At 37.3% G+C, this 21,433-nt stretch overlaps 1 protein-coding gene across 4 annotated transcripts in view; it reads right to left on the bottom strand.

Annotated features, from left to right (window-relative positions):
• PPP1R9A (protein phosphatase 1 regulatory subunit 9A) overlaps window positions 1-21,433 on the bottom strand; it is a 326,308-nt gene that overhangs the window by 85,146 nt on the left and 219,729 nt on the right. For all 4 annotated transcript variants that reach the window (XM_060157051.1, XM_060157050.1, XM_060157052.1 and 1 more), the window contains exon 5: window positions 19,841-19,976. In XM_060157051.1, the coding sequence (XP_060013034.1) occupies window positions 19,841-19,976 (136 nt within the window). The remainder of the gene's footprint in view (window positions 1-19,840; window positions 19,977-21,433) is intronic.

The following is a 21,433-nucleotide window of genomic DNA, read 5'->3' as shown; positions in this document are numbered from 1 at the left end:
TATACTGCCATTCTCTCTCTCAGATCATTTACCAATCCCATCCTAAATAGGCTTTAGAATAAAGGGTGCCTTTACTACAGAACCTCATAGACACCTGGAAGTTAAAAAGTTACATTTGGTAGACTTAGCATATGTGTTCTTCTGATTCTTTTATCTTTGTGGAAAATGGACATTATTTTTATGGTAATCTGCAAATAAAATAAATTACATGGAATGATATGTTAGCAGAATTTCATAAACCTCAAAATTAAATTGGACTGAATCTGACATTTACAGAGGAAGACAGACAACGCTGTACCCCCCAAAAGTTGCTACAACAAAGTATTTCCAGTGGTATCCAGGTCCTTCTCTTTATCTCTTTATTCTGAAAAGATTCAGCATCTTTCAAGTAAACACAGACTCTTGAAAGTTCTTCGTCCCAACCTGCAAATCCACTTTAAATGAGGCAAGAATAGTTCTTGCCTTTTCATCTTCTTGTCTACCTTCTTGATTAATATCTTATACTCTTTAATGGCTTCCCAAAAAGGGTCAAAAAAAGAATAGTGATTACTTTGTAACTTACTATGTGCCCACCACTGTACCTTCCTTAAAAAACTGATATAGGTATTACTGTACCGTGTTAACTTGAGGAAACTGAGGTTCAGAGACTTTACCCAAGGTCAATTAGTTATGTTGCTGAAGCTACACATCTAACATATTCCAAAGCCCATGCTCTTTCTTCTATGCTATCCTGCTTACAGTCTACAGAACTAAAGCTTTGTAAAAAAAAAAAAGATGGAAATACATTCCTTTCATTTTCCTCCAACCAAAAACCCTGGTGCATAATCCTGTGGTGTTGAAATTCACCCTCCACATCTTTGAACATTATCATTCAGTTCACTTTGAAGACTTGCACCTGCCTGCAATGAGCTCCGAAGTTCCTGTCCTCTTCTTTTCTCTCATAATATGCTCACCCTGGGCAAGCGCATAGAAGTCCCCTTCAAAAGGTTTGGCTCACAGGTATGCTGACTGATGTTTCATGCACTTTTTCTTATATAAACCAGAACCAGAGCATATAATCTATAGAATTAATGCAGTGTCTTAAAATGGATGAAAAAGGGCTTCCTTGGTGGCGCAGTGGTTGAGAGTCCGCCTGCCGATGCAGGGGACATGAGTTCGTGCCCCGGTCCGGGAAGATCCCACATGCCGCGGAGCGGCTGGGCCTGTGAGCCATGGCCACTGAGCCTGTGCGTCCGGAGCCTGTGCTCCGCAACGGGAGAGGCCACAACAGTGAGAGGCCCGTGTGCAGGAAAAAAAAAAAAAGATGAAAAAGATTCTTGCAGGGCAAAATGAGTGCTAAGGTCCTCTAGATTTTTATGGTTTTTCTCTTTTACGTTTCCTTCTCACATCTAATTTTCTTGAGCTACCAGTCTTCACTGAATCTTTGCAAAGCATTGTATCTGCTTTCATAGACACAATTTCCTTTATACTCATATGCTATTGGGGGATTTAATATTTTATTAAAATACATAATTACAATGTTAAGTACAACTGACAGGTTCTGCCTCTTCTGGTGGTTCTGGTGGGACCAGAAGCATGTAGACATATTAGAGCCTTGAATACTCAGGAGGGCTGTAGATCTCAGTGTAGGTTTTACAGAAGGAACAGACAGTATCTGTTATAGTGGTGAGTTAAGTGGTGACCAATTAAAGCATCTTGGTTTTGAAGTCACGTAGGCCTGGGTTCAAATCCCGGCTCTTGATATTGGTAAAGTTAGTTTTCAGATCTAAGTTTCAATTTCCTCATCTATAAAACGAGGATAAAAATAGTTCCTTAGTATAACAAGGTTGTTCATGACATTAAGTTAGATGGTACCTGTAGAGTGTTCAACACAAGGTCAGGAACATGGCAATGCTCAAAATAAGTGAGCACTGCTGCTGCTGCTGCTGCAGTACTTATACTACAACAGCAACAGGCTAAAGCCTTCATCAAATCTTGTAACCAGACATCTGCTAACTTTTGGTCTCATAAATATAATATCCTAGAAGACTTTGCCACATGAATCTTTTAAAAGCAAACTGGTCGGGCTTCCCTGGTGACGCAGTGGCTGGGGGTCTGCCTGCCGATGCAGGGGACACGGGTTCGTGCCCCAGTCCAGGAGGATCCCGCGTGCTGCGTAGTGGCTGGGCCCGTGAGCCACGGCCGCTGGGCCCGCGCGTCTGGAGACTGTTCTGCAGCGGGAGAGGCCGCGGCGGTGAGAGGCCCACGTACCGCAAAAAAAAAATTAAAAAATAAAAAAAGCAAACTGGTCATTTCTGAAGTAAAACTTCTCCTTTCCCTAAACCTGCTCCTCTTCTTGTATTCCCAGTTTGGGAGTAGCTTCTACCCAAGGCTTCTACCCAAGGCCAAGCAAACTTCCAGGCCTCTGTTCTCCTCACTGATCGACTCCACTCCTGCCCCAGTGGTCCAAGATGAATATCCATCTACTTAGCACATCCCATGAAGCTGCTGGCATAAGACTCTTCTAACTCACTCCTTTATGTTTCCATGGCATGCCTTCTGTCACTCAGGAAGCTTGGCTGTTTTTATATCTGCCTCCTCCCAACAACTTCTTTCAACTGTAGGTTCCCTGAGAATGCCAGGCATAATCTATCCCTGTGATCCCAGTGTGGCTAGCACACTGCTTGGCATACAGTAGGCACCGAACAAATGTTTGCTGAGTGAATTGATACAGTGTTAGTCACATCTGCACAGCACAGCAGAGCCTGATTTTCCTGTTAATTCTCAGCTTTCAAGTAAGAAATACAGTGAAGCACAGCTGCAGCTGGGGCCTAAATGACCCTTTTGGGGATTTTCTCTTGTTGTTAGGTTCAACCATTAGCAGTAATTTTTGCTACAGCAATGTTTGTTCTGGTAAATTCAGGGAAACTAAATGGTGCTAATCATAAAAATAGCCTTAATTACGCAGTTTTTGTTGGAATTTGTTTACTGGAATTGAATTTGGTTATATATATTTTCAGACTCAGTTCTGTGGGAGAATAGAAGAGAGTTGCTTTTTCTCTGGAGGAGGAAGACCTCAAACTAACACTTTAATGTTTAAAATTCCTAAGTCTGTGCCAACCATCCAGATGGCTTTCAGCAAAAGCATCCCCTTCTCTGCAAAGGCATCTCTCTTTCCATTTTCTGTCAGTTGACTTCTGTGTGTCCTGATTCTGTAGTGTTGGGCTACTTAGTCTCTTTTCACATCACTGGGAATAACAGCACCTTCTTCATAAGGTGGTTGGGAGAATTTCTAGTAGTGATATATTCAAAGTATTGATCATAGTGCCTAGAATATGCTAAATGACAAGATGACTTTATGACTACGATTATTTTCACTGTCCCTCGTTTCTCCAGGACAATGCCACAGAACAGTACAACAAAAAAAGAGCATGACTTGGGGGCTGGAGAGACCAGGGCCCCAAAAGAGAAAAAACAACGTCACAGCTGTATGATAGTGGGCAAGTCATTTAGCTTGTATCTTCCGTGATCTCCTCTTCTATAAAATGGTTCAAAAGATACCAATCTCATAGGTATTGAGAGGATTCAAAGAAATAAAATATGTAAAACATCCAACATGATAGCCCAAGATATAAATTCATTTATCAAGTCATTCAAAATTTTCTTGTCTTTGTTCTCAGAATGTTTTCTGACATTGCACTCCATTCTTACTGTCTAGTCGCCAAATCAAGAAACATCTAAAATCTCTATCTTGATTACTCATAAGGCCTCTTGTGTTCCCTGCCTTCAGGTGCTCAGTGCCTCAGGTCACTGATAATACTGCTGGCAAATTATTCTTCCTAAAATTCTGATATAAGATTTAAGATTAAGATTTGCCTATAAAATCTTCTGTAACAATTCAAACGCACTTTTCCCTTCTTAAAATTGTTACAGCAATTGTGGTAGACCATTCAAAAATCAGAATTAGATGTTACGGAGTTTTAAAGTTTTTTTTTTAGTTTTTTTCTCCCTTCCTTTTCAAAAGTATACTCCTCAAAAGGAGGGACTCTCTTTACCACTCTGGTAGGAAAGCTCTAAAATGACCCCTAATGATCCCTTCTTCCTGGGCAATCATGCTCTTGTATAATCCTTTCTCTTGAATGTGGACTGGATCTACAGACTCACTTCTTTTTTTTTAAATTAATTTATTTTTTAGTTTTGGCTGCATTGGATCTTTGTTGCTGCATGTGGGCTTTCTCTAGCTGCGGCGAGCTGGGACTACTCTTCGTTGCGGTGCGTGGTCTTCTCGTTGTGGTGGCTTCTCTTGTTGCAGAGCACGGGCTCTAGGTGCATGGGCTTCAGTAGTTGTGGCACATGGGCTCAATAGTTGTGGCTCATGGGCTGTAGAGCGCAGGCTCAGTAGTTGTGGTGCACAGGCTTGGTTGCTCTGTGGCATGTGGGATCTTCCCAGACCAGGGTTTGAACCCGTGTCCCCTGCATTGGCAGGCAGATTCTTAACCACTGCACCACCAGGGAAGTCCCTACAGACTCACTTCTAACAAGCACAATACAACAAAAGTGATGGGGTGTCACTTCTAAGATTAGTTTACAAAAAACTGTGACTGGCGTCTCTTTTGTCTTCTTGCTCTTCAAAAACAAGCCACCATGTTGTATGTGGCCCCATGGAGAGGCGCACATCACAAGGAACTGATGTTTCTGGCCAACAGCCAGCAAGGACCTGAGGCTTGCCAAAAGGCACATGAGGGAGCTTGGAAGTAGATCTCCTGCATTCTGCCAACATCTGTGAGTGAGCTTGGAAGCAGATCTTCCTCCAGTTGAGCGTGTATATGACTGCAGCTCTGGCTGAAACCTTATTTTTGGCCTTGCAAGAGATCTTGAGTCAGAGGTATCCAGGTAAACTGACCCACAGATACTGTAATGTGTGAATACTTCTTATTTTAAGTTGCTGAGTTTTGGTGGTAATTTGTTATAGAGCAATAGAAAGGGGGTACTGCCATAACAAATATAGAAAAACAGGGAAGTCTGGAAACAGGCAGTGAATAAAGGCTGGCAGGAAGAATTTTTTTTTTTTTTTGTGGTACGTGGGCCTCTCACTGCTGTGGCCTCTCCCGTTGTGGAACACAGGCTCCGGACGCGCAGGCCCAGCCGCTCCACGGCATGTGGGATCCTCCCAGACCGGGGCACGAACCCGTGTCCCCTGCATCGGCAGGCGGACTCTCAACCACTGCGCCACCAGGGAAGCCCTGGCAGGAAGAATTTTGAAGAGTATGTTAAAGCAGCCTAAATTGCCTTGAAAAGACTGTAAGTGGAGATCTGGAAGGGGGATCCTTGCTGTGTAGTGGCAGAAAGCTTTGCCACATTACCACCTTCTGTAAGGAAAATGTAGGAAATATCCCTACTGAACTGAGTGAGCCAGGGAAGTAGATTTCCAAACAAAGTGCTGAAGGCGCTGCCTGATTTCTTCCTGCTGCTTCCACTAAAATATGACAAACAGAGATCAATTGAGAGGACTGTTGAACAGAAAGGAACCAAGACTTGATGGTTCTGAAAGTCTTGATTCTAAAATTAAGAAATGGCTTCCAAACAAAGTTCAAATCCAGGATACTGTCATGGTCTAAAAATGAAGCAGCAGCTGTGACCATAAAACTCTTTTGTTAAGAATTCTGAGCTTAGGAAACTCAAATTTTTTATAATAGGTGGTAAGCAAGTCTGTCACCTACCCTGAAGAGAGATACTATCTCTATTTCCCAAGGTTGTTCATTATACAAATATCATTGAAAAAATAATCTGAAACAAAGGCCAACATGCCTCTGCTCACAAGACATGCAGAGAAGTGAGAGAGCCATGGGGGAATTGTCTCCCAACAATATCCACCCTCATTTCTACACTATCTTGACAACTGGTGAATTTTTCCATGAGTATGACATTCCCTTGACTACACTGATAAGTGTGACCAAGACTGGCTAGGACCAAAACTGTTCAGTCTGTCTCACAGCATATAATTAAAACTACTATTAAAAGAACTTCAAACAGCAGAATGAGCCCAACTTGCAGTACTGAGATCAACCATACTCCCCAGGCTTCCAGACTCTACTGGCTAAACAAATCCCATAAACGATCAGGGGTTACCTTAGAAATCCAGGTAGCTTTCTCCTTAAGCTTCTTCACTGAGTTTTCCACTTGGTCTAAGGTATTAATCCAGGTACAGCAGGAGGTATCGGTGATTGCACAGACTAGGCATTGGACCACAGGAGGAAATCTAGGCTTCAGGGCGATTCTATCACCCACCACTGGCCAGTGAGTTGAGGTCAACCTGAATGCCTTCCAGGATAGAGGTGGTGTCATTTGATAACATCACCTAAAGTTTGGAACAAATTTTGAACCACCTTATCTAATTAAATGACTCCAAACCTAAGAATAATTGCATATAAATAAAAAGTCAGCTATCCCCCAGGAAAGCAACCCCGATTAACTAAGAACAGCCTCACTTCCGAGGGATCTCTAATGTCATCTGAGGGCTACAGTGTTTCTTTTAATACATGAAGGCCTCTTATGACTACCCCTAAGCTTCATGAAAAGTCTCAAGAGTGTGATCAATTGCCACAATTTGTTTCTATAGTTTGCCATCCTAAACTTTAATCTGTAATTTTCCAAGTGACAGACCAACAGGCTGTTGACAGCAGCTCAAAAATCAGTAAAAATATCACAGGGTTCATCAAGGGGAGTACTGGCCAGAGTTTTAAGTATGACCTTGAATTCTGCCCAGTGAGCAAAGTGACCATGTTCATTTTGGGGTCTGCATAGCTAGTGCTGAGGTTGGAAAGCCAAACAGGTGGCGTTGGACAGCTTGGCTGAACCACTGGTGAAACAAACCCAGGGATTTAAGGAAACCTCTATGAACCAAAGGCCTCATTGAGCTAGAGGCCTTGTTTCAGGAGGATAGTTGCAGATAGTTCCCCCCAAATAAAAAGCTGCTACTTGTTCATGTAAATCTAAGATGCTGCTGGGCCAGGCTAGCAGCTTTCTTGAATCTGTCATTTCCATTTGACAAGTAAAGTCTGTTGGGCCCTTCCAACCTTATTCATCAGTGAGGTGAGGCTGACCCACATCAAACTGAGAATATTAGGCCAGAGAGTGACAGTGCCTCCATGGGTCGAGCATTCAGGTTCAGTTTCCATAAGAGCTTAGCAGGAGGTTAAGAGCTACCCCATCTCCTCTTTCTTTGGTTGCTGCATCAGGCATGCAGTGTTGTGTTGAGAAATGGCCTGAGTATTCTGGCAGCCATTAAGTGTTTAAAATAAACTGCGATTTACCCTTCTCTTCCTGTGATTCTATATTGTTTCTACTGGACCACCTGGAATAAAACAGGGAGAGTCATCTACATACCCTATCACTTCTCTGTATGTGGCAATCCCTGAGTGGGAGAATCACCACTGTCACTAATGGCACAAAAAACTGCAGGCATATAAGAAATCAATTCCATTGCAGAGTTAGCAGTGGAAGAATAACAGCTTTACGCTGCATCTGCCAAAAGGGTCCCATCCACCCTCTAAAGGCCTCTCCAGCTTTCCTTCTTGCTTTGGACTCCGCCCAAACCACATCAGTTGAATCTGGATATTCTTTCTCACTATGGGATCAGGTGAGATGCTGACTGGTGAGCCAGCATCCACAGAACCATAAAGTCTGAGTGCCTCCCCTCCCAGTTTCCCAGTATATTCAAGGGGTTCATATAGCATTTGATCTCTCTGGAGGACAAAGAGATCTATCTTAGCCTGACCCTCATCATCTTTCTCCTAAAAGCAAATGAGGTTAGGGTAGTAAGAGGGGACATCAAGGGGCATGGAGGCAGGGAGAAGCTCTGTGCCTGTAATAAGGTGCCGTAATAATTCACTGCCAATTATTCAGTTGATTTAATCATTCAATTTCATGTAATAAGTAACAGTGCATTTTCAATTTTGAGCAGTGCAGTGGTTAATATGTTTTAACCAAACTTCCAATGTCTGTGGTCCACCTAAAGCACTATGCAGGGTGAGTCATCATTACTGATAGAACCAATTTAGCTTCAGGGAGTTTTTGACTCAGAAGCCTTGGCCTTGACTCCTACAACAGGGACTCTGTTATGGAGTCCATCTCAATCTGGAGTCCAGTCATTAAGTGTAGTGTGAACGTAAGGGATGGGGACGTTTTTCAAGTGGTAATGCTGACTGCAAGAATTTATCCAGATTGTTTTGAACAAAATAGTGTCTCATTCTCTGGTGAGTTACTTTTATCAGCATTATAGACCAGTTAGGACCCAAATATTCATCCATGGTTTCCCACAGGAGTTTGTCAATTTGAAAGAAATCTCCCCGACAGGGCTAATCTTCCCTTATAGCAGTCGAGACCCACTGCAAAAAGCTTCACGACATTTTACTGTCTGAGTGAATCTAAAGTTGGCATGATAAACTGCAGGAGGGGTTGAGTCAAAAGGCAGCTCAACTGTTGCTATTTCTCCTTAACTAGCATTACGTTCCTTGTCCCATAATCTCCCCAGTGAACCAGCCAAAGTTTTAAGGATTTACCAGGCTTTTGACTATGACAATGACAAATTCCTTCCTTTCATGCTCAGTGTCAGTATGTATCCCTGTAACTGCTGTCTGAACAAGGTCAAGACCTTCTTCTAACCCAGAATGGGTCTTCATACTAGTTGATTTTTGTATCACGATTTTTGTGTTGGTATCTCAAGCCACAATTTCCAAAGAGTGATAAGAGAGCCAGAGGATTCCTGAACATGCAGGCATGTCAGTAGAGACACCCAGACATGCCTGGTAACCTGCATCTTTCATAACAGGCAGTAAGTATTACTGTCCTTGCTCGAGAGGGAAAGTCTACCTGTATCTTCCAAGACTGTTATCTATATAAACATTTGAACAAATAGTCTAGAACAAAGGGCAGTCAATGCCTCCGAAATGTTAGAGCCTTGGAGAGAATTGTTTCCTGATTTTTTTTTTTTTACTTATCAGAGTCTTCTGGTGTTGACATTTTACCTGCTCAGATGAAGCACAGAAACCTTATTTCCCTTTACCCCAATTATTATTTAATGGAAAAAATGTCTAGAAAGTCAGCTGATTTTTAAAGTCCCTACAATATTATTCAGTTTACCTTTTCAAAGACTTTCCAACCATTATTCCTTTCTATATACTCAGCTCTGCAGGTAAACTGGTCTTTTTATTTCTTGAGCACACCTAATATTGGCCCAGCTTCTTAGTTACAGAAAACAAATAAACAATAACAAAAAACAACTTCTTGCAAATAAAAATTGAAACCACAAATCTCAAATTCATGCTTTTACTTTTGTATGTCCTTTGTTGTGATGATTCTTTTATACTATGGTTATCTGGCCTTTTGACAGATTGCCTTGAAAATGATTTAAATTCTTTACCATATATATTTATTGTTTCCACAGCAAAATAGCAAGCTTCTTGGGAGTATAAATTATATTTTTCTATGACTCAATATTCCTAATTCAATTCCTCTTAATACATGATAGCTACTTACTAAGACATGAATGCCATTGTCTTTAAATCTCTGATAAATATATTCTATATGAGGAGGGAACCAGTGATCCCTATTTTTCCCACTGAGATCCAGAACTAAACAGTCAATAGACCAAAGTAGACCTCTGTATTCAAATGTCACATTGCAATTTCAAATTGGCAGCCTTCCTTGAGTTTCATTTTACTTGCCAAGGAAACAATGAAGCACTTATTCTGATGCCAGCAGGACTGTGGGAAGAGACTAAGAGATTTGTATTTCCCTAAATCTTTAATCTGCAGAAGAGAACAACTACACTGACCAAGTGGCACATGTTATTATTATCTTAATAATTCTTTAATCTTACAACGAACTGAATCTTGGAAAATATGGTGTATTCATATAAAAATTGACTCATATGATTGCAAAAATGCTGATTATCACATAGAACCAGAAGTTACAGCTACAGAATTTATAGTAAACAAAAAAGTAAAACCAACAAAAATATTATTGATGGTATTTCTATGGATTATCTACAGATTAATAATAAATATAATCTCAAACTTATAATTTCCTATGAGGGAGAATAATTTTACTCCTTTCCTCATTATGGCTATCTGGTGGTTTGTGGAAGCAATTTCTTCTTGAGAAGTGTCTGCAATACCAGGACTCAAAAGTCTTTACATCAGTTTTCCTGGCATCTTTAAACTGGACAACTCCAGCTCTGATTGCATCTAACCCTTCCCACAAACTCCCATTACCCTAGGCTATTTACAATGCATATTCTGTTCCAGCAGGTGTGAGGCTGAGTGGAGAAATCTGCAATCTTAAAGAAATACTATGAGAGTCCCACTTTAAGACACAGAGTCTCAAGTCATTTTATAGGCCCTTGGAGAGCAGGAATCATGTCATATTCACTTTACATCCACATAACTATTCAACATAAGCAATTGGACATGCCAGATTTTAGTTTTCTTCATTAAATATTGAGTTGACACAAAGAGTATTTATGAAATATACAAAAAGTATAATGATGTAACCACCACCAATTAACTAACAACTTAAGAAAAGGAGCAGTACCACTACATTTCAATTATAATCCTCTCTGTGTGCCTCCCTGATTCTATTTTAGTCGCCTGCCCTTCGGAATAACTCTGCTGAATTTTATTATTCTTGTTGTTCTTTAGTTTTACTATATTTTTTTAATGACTAAACGTATCATTAATTTTTACGATTTTAAACTTCATATAAATGGAATCATGTATTCTTCTGTGCCTTTCTCGTTTTAATGGTATGCTTCTGAAATTCCTCTAACTGTTGTGCACAGCAGAAACAACTTCTGTGTATCGTTCCACTGAATGAATATACAATATATTTACCCATTCTCTTCTTCATAGAAATGTCAGTTGTATCCAATTCTTTTCTATTACAAGAATGATATTATACATGTCTTACACCTCATGAATTTAAGAATTTTACTAAGGTGTTTAGTAAGAAATATAATTGTTGAGTCAACTTTACTAGATAATGCCAAATTGTTTTTCAAAGTGAATGGGCCTATTTATACTCCTATTGCAGAGAATAAGAGCTCCTTTTACTCCATATCCCCACCAAAACTTAAAATATCCGATTTAAATCAATTTAGTAGGTAGGAAAGAGTATTTCATTTTGGTTTTTAACGTTTACATTTTGATTCCTAATATGTTTGGGCATCTTTTCATGTATTCGTTGGCCACTGAGATTTCTTCTGCTACGATATGACTATTCAAGCCAATAGCCCATAAGCAGTCTTTCCCACTGGCTCATGGAGGACTTTTTAGATAATTCTCTTTCAGTTATTTAGTTTTCAAATATTTTCTTCCAGCTTCTGGTATGTCTTTTTGCTTTCACAAAGGCATTCTTTTGATGAATAAAAGTTCTTAATCTTAATGTCAATTTTCTCAATTGTTTCCTTTATGGATTTGAACCATTTCTTACACTGAAGTCTTAAAGATATTCTTGTACAGTCTTCTAAATTTTTTGGTTTTGCTTTTCACATTTGAGTAGTTAATCTACCTGGGATGTAGCCCATGGGGCTCTAGCTTTACGATGGAGTTCTTCAATCAGAATTCCACTTTGGGTGGGCCGTGGGCTTTTTCTATTGTAACCCAAAGCAACACCAATTACAGTATAATCATAATATAGAGAACACTTAGGATAAGTATGACATTATGATAGAGATATGAAAGAAGCCAGACATTAAAAAGTATGTACTTTATGATTCCATTCAAATGACATTCTAGGATTGACAAAATTATAGTGTCAGAAAGCAGACTGAATGCTTTTTTGGGGCTGAGAGTGACTGCAAAGTTCTATAAGGGAACTATTTGAGGTGATGAAAATGTTCTGTATATTTATTGTGGTGGTGGTTATTCATCACACTGTTAACCTAAACACATATGAAATTGGTGCATTTTATTGTATATAAATTATTCTTCATTAATGTTGATTTTAATATGTGAAATATGGATATATAGTAATAAAAATTATCAAATTACACACTTAAGATTTTGTTCTATGTCAATAAAATAATTTTCAAAAACCCCTTTAAAAACCAGAATTCCAGAAATCAATTAAGAGTTTTTACCACCACCCTTACTAGCATCAATATCAGTTTAAAATAAATGGAGCCCTTATCAGACCAGGTAAACCTCCACAGTAAGGCATCTTTAGGACGTCAGTCCTTGGTCAGGTCACCATTTAGTTTTTCCTGCTGATGAAAATGTATTTCTATGATTGAAGCCTGTTTCTAAGTTAATACAATGGGCAGGAGAAGACGGTTATCTATGCAGTATTGATCTTGGCATCATTTAGGCCATTTCAACTATTCTATTTCTACTACATGTTTATTCATTTATGACTAAAAAGTCATGTCAATGTGAATCACCAGGTTGCCATTTCTAAGGTCCTAAAGGTTTTCAAGGAATGAAATAAGCATATTTATTTTTTTGGTTTTACATGCAGAAGATTTTGGTGCAGTGTGATAGAGATAGGGTCTTCTTGTAAATTCATGGTCTCTCAAAACAATTAAAATGTGGTAGCAAAAGCCCACAGAACGTTGCTAAACCCCAAAGTGCCAAAGACAAGTACAGCTTATTCCTTCAGCCTTTTCCCTATCTTCAATCTCTAGTCTAACTAGGTTTGACATTTCTTTTATCCTTGTATTGTATGCCATTCTTCCTTCACTATTTCAGATTATGCTCCTAACTAAATTTCATTCTCCTCATTTAACTCTACTCTCCACTTTTCCTCTTAATATCCTTTGGGTGATTCAAGTCAGTTCAATTTCTTGGCTTCCTCTAATCTGCCCAGTGCTGTGCTCATCCCTGTATGTATTAAAAATCAACCAGCTGGGCTTCCCTGGTGGCGCAGTGGTTAAGAGTCCGCCTGCTGATGCAGGGGACACGGGTTCGTGCCCCAGTCCGGGAAGATCCCACATGCTGCGGAGTGGCTGGGCCCGTGAGCCATGGCCGCTGAGCCTGCGCGTCTGGAGCCTGTGCTCCGCAACGGGAGAGGCCATAACAGTGAGAGGCCCGCGTACCGCAAAAAAAAAAAAAAAAAATCAACCAGCTATCGAGACCTGTCACTGAAGACATTACAAGCTTATGGGTAAAAAATGATAGAGAGCGATACACAAGGTGCTACTGACTCAATTAAGAAAGGGCCCTCAGCCCAGCTGAGAGAGCCCAGGAAAGCTTTTTGGAGGAGACAGATGAAATCTAAACAGAGACCTGAATGGTGAACAGGATTAGTGGGCACAAAAGAGCAACAAAGAGTGTATGGAATGACATTCAAGGTAAAGAAAACAGGAGGAGCAAAGGCATGGGAAACCACAGGATCCTTATGGCCCACTGGAAAGTTAGTCAGTTTCCCAAGCTAATAAGGCCCATCTCTCACTATGCATTTTAGCATTTTAGAGCTTTTTGGTAAAAAATTATATTCAATTTATAAATGCTTTTAAAGTTGGAAAAAATGCTGTCATTTGTGTTTGTTTCTGTGACATTTCTGTAACACTGCAAACTCTGTGGTTCATCACTGAATTGTTCTAGCATGGTTTCTAGAAAGTACAAAGTCTATAATCTCAGAGGAATTTAATGGCTTAGAAGTACTTGATAAAGTGTATCTGATATTTCATATTTGGCTCATGAATTAATATGACAATGTGGTAGTTGGAAAGAAAATAAGAAAACATATTCAAATCACCTGAATTATGATAAACAAAATAAAACTAAAAAAATGAGCTACAAAAAGATGGCATTATTTAGGCAAAGGTTTCTATTCTAACTTCTAATTTCCCTTTACAATACACATCTTCCTGTCTCTGCTCCATGTTATAAATAATAATATTTCTATACACAAAGAATATTTCTAGAGAGGACCTTTCAAGTAGAGGAAGATGTCTGCCTCCTGGGGATACTGCATTTATGTGGGTGTATATGTGCATGTGCACACATGCATGTGCACACTGCTTAGGTAAGACCAAGAATGGATACAGTCTTTAACTGAATGTCTTCCCAGCACCTTATGATTCTGGGTTTCAATTACAATGACCACTACTATAGATTTGGGGATCACAAACCAAAGGACATAATTAAATTAAATAATTTTAAAGGTCCAGTCAAACTGGAGTCTGTAAACAAGCTGTTTTTCTTGTTTTGTACTTCTTCTATTCTTCTGTTTCCTCTAATCACCATAAAGCAATCTCCCTTTTAAATATACCTGACTTTCCATTTCTAAGTTATTCTGTCACTGTTACTGGCAGCTAAAGATAGTGAGAATTAGTTTATGATTTAAAGTGTAAAATCTTTTTACACATTTTAGTATGCCTACCATATAAATTGTGCGAACAAGTACTATTATAATTTAAATATATATACATTTAGTTTTTTGAAAAATTAAGAACTTTGTATCAAACGAGCCTTTTCTAAAAAAATAATCACTGGATTTAAAGATAATATAAGTCACCGTGTATGTTATATTTTATGAACATCATACAGCTCTGTTGTTGGATATCTTTTTCTTCCCTTTAATATAAATCACAAAATATTTAAAATGTTTGGGGTTTAAAATACCCATGGTTAAATATTAGGAAGTGAGCCCAAATTGCAGAAACTGTGCCTAAAATATGTGCTATGTTTCAGAGTTAATTATTTTTCAATTGGTTATTTTCAAACTATTATTCAACATACAAAACACATGGCTCTAGAGAAGTTCTTCCAAGCACAGAGCTAGTTAATAAGACACATAGAATATTTAACTTCACACATGAAAGCAGGAAGGTACAGATAAGCATTATTTTCCACCAAAAAACAAACCTTAAGGAAATAGTTGTTATTGTTATTGCAGTTGCCAGACACTCCTTGCAATTCAGCCACAGTGTTCTAAAATGGTTGACAACAAAAATTAAAAAAGGCTTTTTCCCCCACTAGAGAGAGCAGCCTAATGAGAGAAAAAACACTGAAGTTCCAGTGCTTGCTGTAACATGAACTTTCAAGAACTAATACCCCTAACGCTTAGTTCCTTAGCCCTATACACACAGCATAAAGCCAGTTCACATTACTAAAAGGCCATCCATAATAACTGCAGTCTCTTGTTCACACGACACCAGCTGCTTCCAGACAGGGACAGCAAACAGCATGAGTCAAGTTTAATGTTATCCCTTTAATGCTTTTCACATAAAAATTACATTGTTGTAAACCTTTAACACATGCAAACCATAGCTTCCATTGTATTTCTGCCTCTAATTATTACATATTAACACAAGCAATAAAAATGCATATCCACGTAGGCAGTTGCTCTAAATGGTATTCAATACTCTAAAAGATTCTAAAAAAATGTTGTCATGATACAGTTGTTAATAATTTCTAGTAATAAAAACAAATTATGAAAGAAAGATTAAGTTATATTTTAAGAGAAGGAGCCTTGGTTTCTGGAGTGATGATTAATCTTGCTTTGAACTACTACACAAAGCGGCTTTGAAATGCCATATATACTCTAAGACTTTAAAGTGTAATAAATATTATATTTAAAGAAGCAAGACCAAAATAATCATATAATTTAAAAAGTGTATGTAAAATAATTCATTTTAATGTGAACGACCATTATATACTTTCTAATTTAAAAAAGTGGTACAGTACCAGTTCATACTTCATTTCCAGGCTGAGCCCACAGTGTTTCACATTGCATATTGCTCTTTGATAGAAACAGATACCCAAAATATACATACATGACCTACGCTACACAAAACATATACCAGAATTACATCACCTCACCATTAAAAGGTAAACATTGGTAACTGTGGCATATGAATGGAAATTAAACTTGTTATTGAAAATAAAATCTAGTTGAAAAATTTACCATACCCCCAGAATTTCGTGGGATAGTGCTGACTGTCTGAGGGGTTTACTGAAATCCTCCATGGTTACCTTTCAGATTGTTTAAAAAAAAAAAAGGAAAGAAAGAAAGAAAGAAAAAGAAATAAACAGTAATTCTATAAATCCAGAAGTACAATCACCCAATCACAGATATATTCAGATCTACGTTTAAAATTTTTCAGTGGTTCAGATTTATACCTCCCTCTTCTTTATAGGATCCTCCCTTTTATTTTTCAGCCTTTAGGCAGAGCCATTTTAACTTTTTTAAAAAATCATAATGTTTAACAGAGAATGAACAGAAACAGGAATGCAATTCTAACTGAACTGGGTGTTTGCTTATTTTAAACTCTATTCTAGTTTAAATATTTGAAGGAAAAAAAACCAGAAAATTCAGAAATTTAAATGAAGTTTGGGTATTATCTATATATTTTAAATTCTACTGGAGTATGATTTATAATTTCTTAAAACATTAAAACAGATATATGTAAGCACACACAATACTTAGTAAGGTATTCTTAACCCTAAATATGGTTCTGATAAGACGCCCACTGAACTTTTACAATTTCAGGATATATTTCTCACATTGCAATGTTTTCCCTGTAGGCAATTCAAGCAAGCAACTCCCCTCTGTCAATGTGACAGATTCCAAGTTAGAATCAACCTTGGATTATTTGACCAAAACCAGAGCTATCTATTCTTCAGCAGACAAAGCTGATCTAAGTGCTGGCTCTGGAAATTAGTTGGATGAACATGGTTGTTCTGCATTTAATTAGAGGTTTTCCTGGCTGGCCCAGGGAATGTCACAGGGGATATTATCAAATAAAAACGATTCTAACTTTGAAATCACAGGATGAGTCTATAAATGATAAGAAAAACAAGAAACCAAGTGATTGATTATACAACTCAGTGTTAACAAAGATATGTAAATCAATAAATTGTTCAATTACACATAAAATTAAATCAATTATTCAAGGACCATTTACTCACTGGATAACAAATATTGGTTCTTCTCATTTCCATTATGTCTCTTACTTTTCATTAACACAGAGAGAGAATGAATAAAAAATAAGGACATAACACTCAGATCAATTTAACAATATCTGGTTAAACTGTAACCAGATAGTAAAAAATTAGTAAAAAATGAATTTAATCAAGTAAATAAATTAACATGTATACACAAAAGTAGATTTTTACTATTTGCAGGGTGTTCATCTCTTCGATGCACAGAAAATTAATGGTAGGTTTTAACTGGGCATGCTTTGGTGAGGCAGTGTGTAACACACAAGAAAGGGAAAAAGGTACCTCAGAGAGGAACACGAGAGAGAAAGAAACAATGGGAAAGGGTTCCTTGACCTTTTCAATAAAGTGAAGGTTACTTGGAGTAGCATAATAGCAAGCACCTGCTTTCTATTTCTACAACTTACAGACAGAAGAAAAAGTTTAACCTAAAGCTAAACTCTGTTTTTTTTGTAAAATAGCTGTATACTTAGCTATTCTTCCCTTTAAGCCCTATCTTCATAGGCTACTTCTGAATTAAGTATTTACCTATAGTAAAATAACTCTGCAAGTCTTCAATCCCCCTATTATTAGAAATATAGAACAAAGAATTACAGAACCTAAGTATTACAAGAAACTCCATAAGCCAAAACAGGAATCTTCCTTCCAGCATCTCTTGTTCCCCAGTTACTCTGTGTGTGCCTAAAAACAGACAGACCCATCAGTCTACTCCATTCAAAATCAGCAGTGTGTTGCAAAGAGTCCAGGCCTTGGAGCCAGGAAGACCCTGTTCCCATCCTAAATCTGGCAACTACTAGCTATACCACTAGAAAAAGCCTCAATTACTACGTTTTTAGAAAAAAAAAATAAGATTCTTCTGCTTGCTGTAAAGATTACATGAAATCATGTAGGAAAGGCACCTGGCCTAGTGCCTGGCACTGAATATTTATTTACCCTCCTTGCCCCTGAGAATATCTGCTCAGGTGACAATCAACTAACTCTGCTTTCCTTATAAAAACAGGCAAACAAACAAAATCCATATGATGTACTCCTAAGTATAAATGTTGAATGATAAATATTCCTTTTGCATTTAGTCAAATTTTTAAATTAGAGAAAATCTGATATTAAGAAAAAGCTTTAGCTGCTTAAGTTGAAAACCTTGGGGGATGAATATGATCATTTCCTCAAAATAACTGGAGGAACTATGTAGTAAATGATCGAAAAATTTCAGTTGGGAAGCCTCAATGAAAGAACTATCTTATTTTCCCTCTTTCCTTGCTACACCTGATGCTTCATTTCACAGGCTCATGGAATATTAGAAACTGGAAGGAATTTAGAGATTTAGCCCAATACCTGTACTTTAAAGCAAAGACAGCTGAGGTCCACAGAGACTGAAAAATTTGGCTTCCTCACCTTCCACCACTTGATGTCACCCGTACTCCCCTGAACCTCAGATCCAAATTCTTTCTAACAGAGTGAGCAGGTAAAAGCCAAACCTGCCGAGAATGATTCTAAAATCCTAATTCAGGCCTGAAGCCAAAGCAAATCAGTGTCTCTGATAAAACACAAAACTGAAAACTAGGGAAGATGAAAGTTCAAATATTTGAGGAAATCACTTTTTTAGTTTCGAAATCCCAGATAACATTTTCATATATAATATCTTAGTATAGTAAAAAAACAAAAACAAAAAAACTTGCCATTTAAAATGAATTCTGAACGTGAAAAACTAAATCAACTACATAGAATTCTAAGAAACTAATTCACTCAAGTGAAGAATTTCTAATGTTTACTCTTAGATTAACAGTTAACTGAAGCACCATCTTAAAATTTTCTACTATAATAGAGAATACATCCTCACTATACTACAAACAGATGAAAAATTAAGATACATTTGGGTTAGAACACTCCAGACTAAAAATACATGAAAAATATTTGAATGTCTCTTTATTGATCTTCACTAGGTCCTGGCTAGAAACCAAGAGAAGTTCTGGAAAAAGAATATATTCAGATGAGTAGAGGTTGAACATATGAAGTTACACTATCCTTATTTATATCAGCTGGTATGAAGAAGAGTATTTGTTTTACCTGAATATTTACTATGTTTATGAGGTTTGAAATACTGCAACTAAATTGTTGACGGATCCTTTGACATGCCAATGTGAAACATATGCATGTTTAAACATGTTTATAATAAAGTATGTTGTCCCATTTTATCAATGTACATTTGGCATTTACATTAAAAATAGACCAGCATCTGTATTATATTACAACACACAAGGGTTCCATAGAGAAGTTTTCACTTGGGGGTTAGCTTCTATTCATTTGCTTGATCTTCTGCAGAGAGCAGGATGCAAAATTATTCCAGTATGTATCTACTCTATGGAATATGTGCTGGTGGAAAAGCTTTGTTCTGCATTATGTTAGCACAAATCATAGTGAGCAGATCCAAAGAACTTTCTCTTCCTGGGGCGGGGGGGAAACCTGAAAACACTCAGCAATTTTCAGTACTTTTCTGTGTATGTTTGTGTATGTATATGTGCCTTTTCACTCAGAATGTTTACCGATTTAGAAAATTTAGAAAAAATTGAAAAAATATAAAGCAGAGAGAGAAAATCACCTAATTCCAACAAAAAGATAGCTACTATTCACATTTTGGTATTCTTACCCTTTTTTGTTTCAGTGAATTTATCTTAATACTGTGGTAAAAGAGGACTTATTTGATCCAGAAGTCTTCATACTGTAAATATGATACAATTACTTGATTGATAAGCTAATAACAAACACAAGTAATATTTCCTTTCTGTGAGTTGAATGTCGACACATCCTCCTTGAGAAACTGCAAAGACCTGTCATACTGTTATACGGTAAAGAGAGGTTTATCAAGTAGGGATGAAGTAAGAAGAAATGAAGGAAAAAGAACGTTTGCAAATGCAACTTACCTCATCATCGTCGGCATCATACTGGGCATAGTGCTGTTCAAGCAGCTCTCTCTGGCGCCTTTCTTGTTCCAGCGTTTGGCTTATCAACTGGGCAACCTCACTCACTTGTCCTGGTTTTTCTCGCCCAATAACAAATCTATACGAAGGTTAAAGAAAACTGATATAGTTAGACTCTCCAGCAAAAAGGAATGCTAAGAAAAGTAACCAAGCTTCATATTTCATCAGGGTACATCAAACCTCAAAAAAATAATACTACCTATATTTTTTGAAAGGTATGCCTGGGTAGAAGAAGAGGTTAGCTGAGCAATTAAAGTGATTTTTTCAGCCACAGCCCAAAGGAAAAGAAATGGGAAAAGTAAAGGATCATAAAAAATTATTACTTTAGGAGAAGACAAAACAGATGTAATCCATTCTACAGTACTTTACACATTTTTGATGCCCTGCAAAATGAAAGCAAGCTCATAATTTACTGTACCATTGAACTTCAGAATCATTTCCATAATTATGTCTTTATAATGCAAAAACTACTTCAAAAATATTTTGAGGTATGACATACCCTATGTGAGTAAATAAATAAAGAGGCACTGACCTGTTGCTAAGCAATTGTAACTCTGGAGATAAGAAAAAGAAGGGGAAACAAATGTAGTTTTTGTTTTTTGTTTTTAAAATGAAAAACTAAAATAAGGAGAGGTGGCAAATTAGTTCATTTCTTTTGGAGAAAGATGCTATGAGGAAGGATGTGGCCTCAAGAAATAAAGAGTCAAGGGGAAATATCTGTTGATACTAATTCCTATAAGTATAAAGAAAAAAACAGGAAAGCCATTTACTTATTGCCAGCTAGTCATTTATGATACACCCTCATTGATCCTATGTTTCTTCCTCAACAAATTAATATTCACTTTTTAACATCTTTTCACACTAATATATGGTTCTATTTTTCTAAAAATACAAATAATATGTCTCCATGATATAGTTTCCATATATTATTTAACTTCATTATTTTGGATGTAACTGTTTAATCTTGCTTCTATGCTTAAATGATGATTTCCTCTGATTATAATATGTTGCTATTTTCAATTACAATTTTAAATGAAATACTGTACCATTCTCTGTACAAATTCACTAAAGGTCAAAATTTTTATACTTGGATGTTAGTAATTAAATGTCTTTTTAGAAATATTTTTATGTAGTTTCAAACAGGACTGTTGAAATTATGCTTGGGTGTTCATTTATCATCTGAGTTATTTTCCTTTGGGAAATTACTAATTATTGAGTTATAATAACTGTTTATATATTCTGGATATATATCCTTATCTATAAATGTTATAGATACATACACATACACAGATACATACATGCACACAAATCATATATGCATATGTTTATTATCTTCTCTCAATCTGTGCCTTGCTTTTTCATCTTCTTAATTATGTCTTTCAAGGAAGTCCAATTTATCGCTTTTTAAAAGATTGTGCCTTGTGTTTCCTACCTAAGAAATCTTTTCCTGATTTAATATTGCTGAGATTTTTCTCCCATTTTTCTGGTTAACGTTTTGATTTTTTATTAGGTATGCAAAATCTTTCAAACTAATTT

Source organism: Lagenorhynchus albirostris, chromosome 8, assembly GCF_949774975.1.
Source record: "Lagenorhynchus albirostris chromosome 8, mLagAlb1.1, whole genome shotgun sequence".
Taxonomy (NCBI): Eukaryota; Metazoa; Chordata; class Mammalia; order Artiodactyla; family Delphinidae; genus Lagenorhynchus; species Lagenorhynchus albirostris.
The sequence above is the reverse complement of the archived record's forward strand: the minus strand, read 5'-3'. Positions and strand labels throughout refer to the sequence as shown.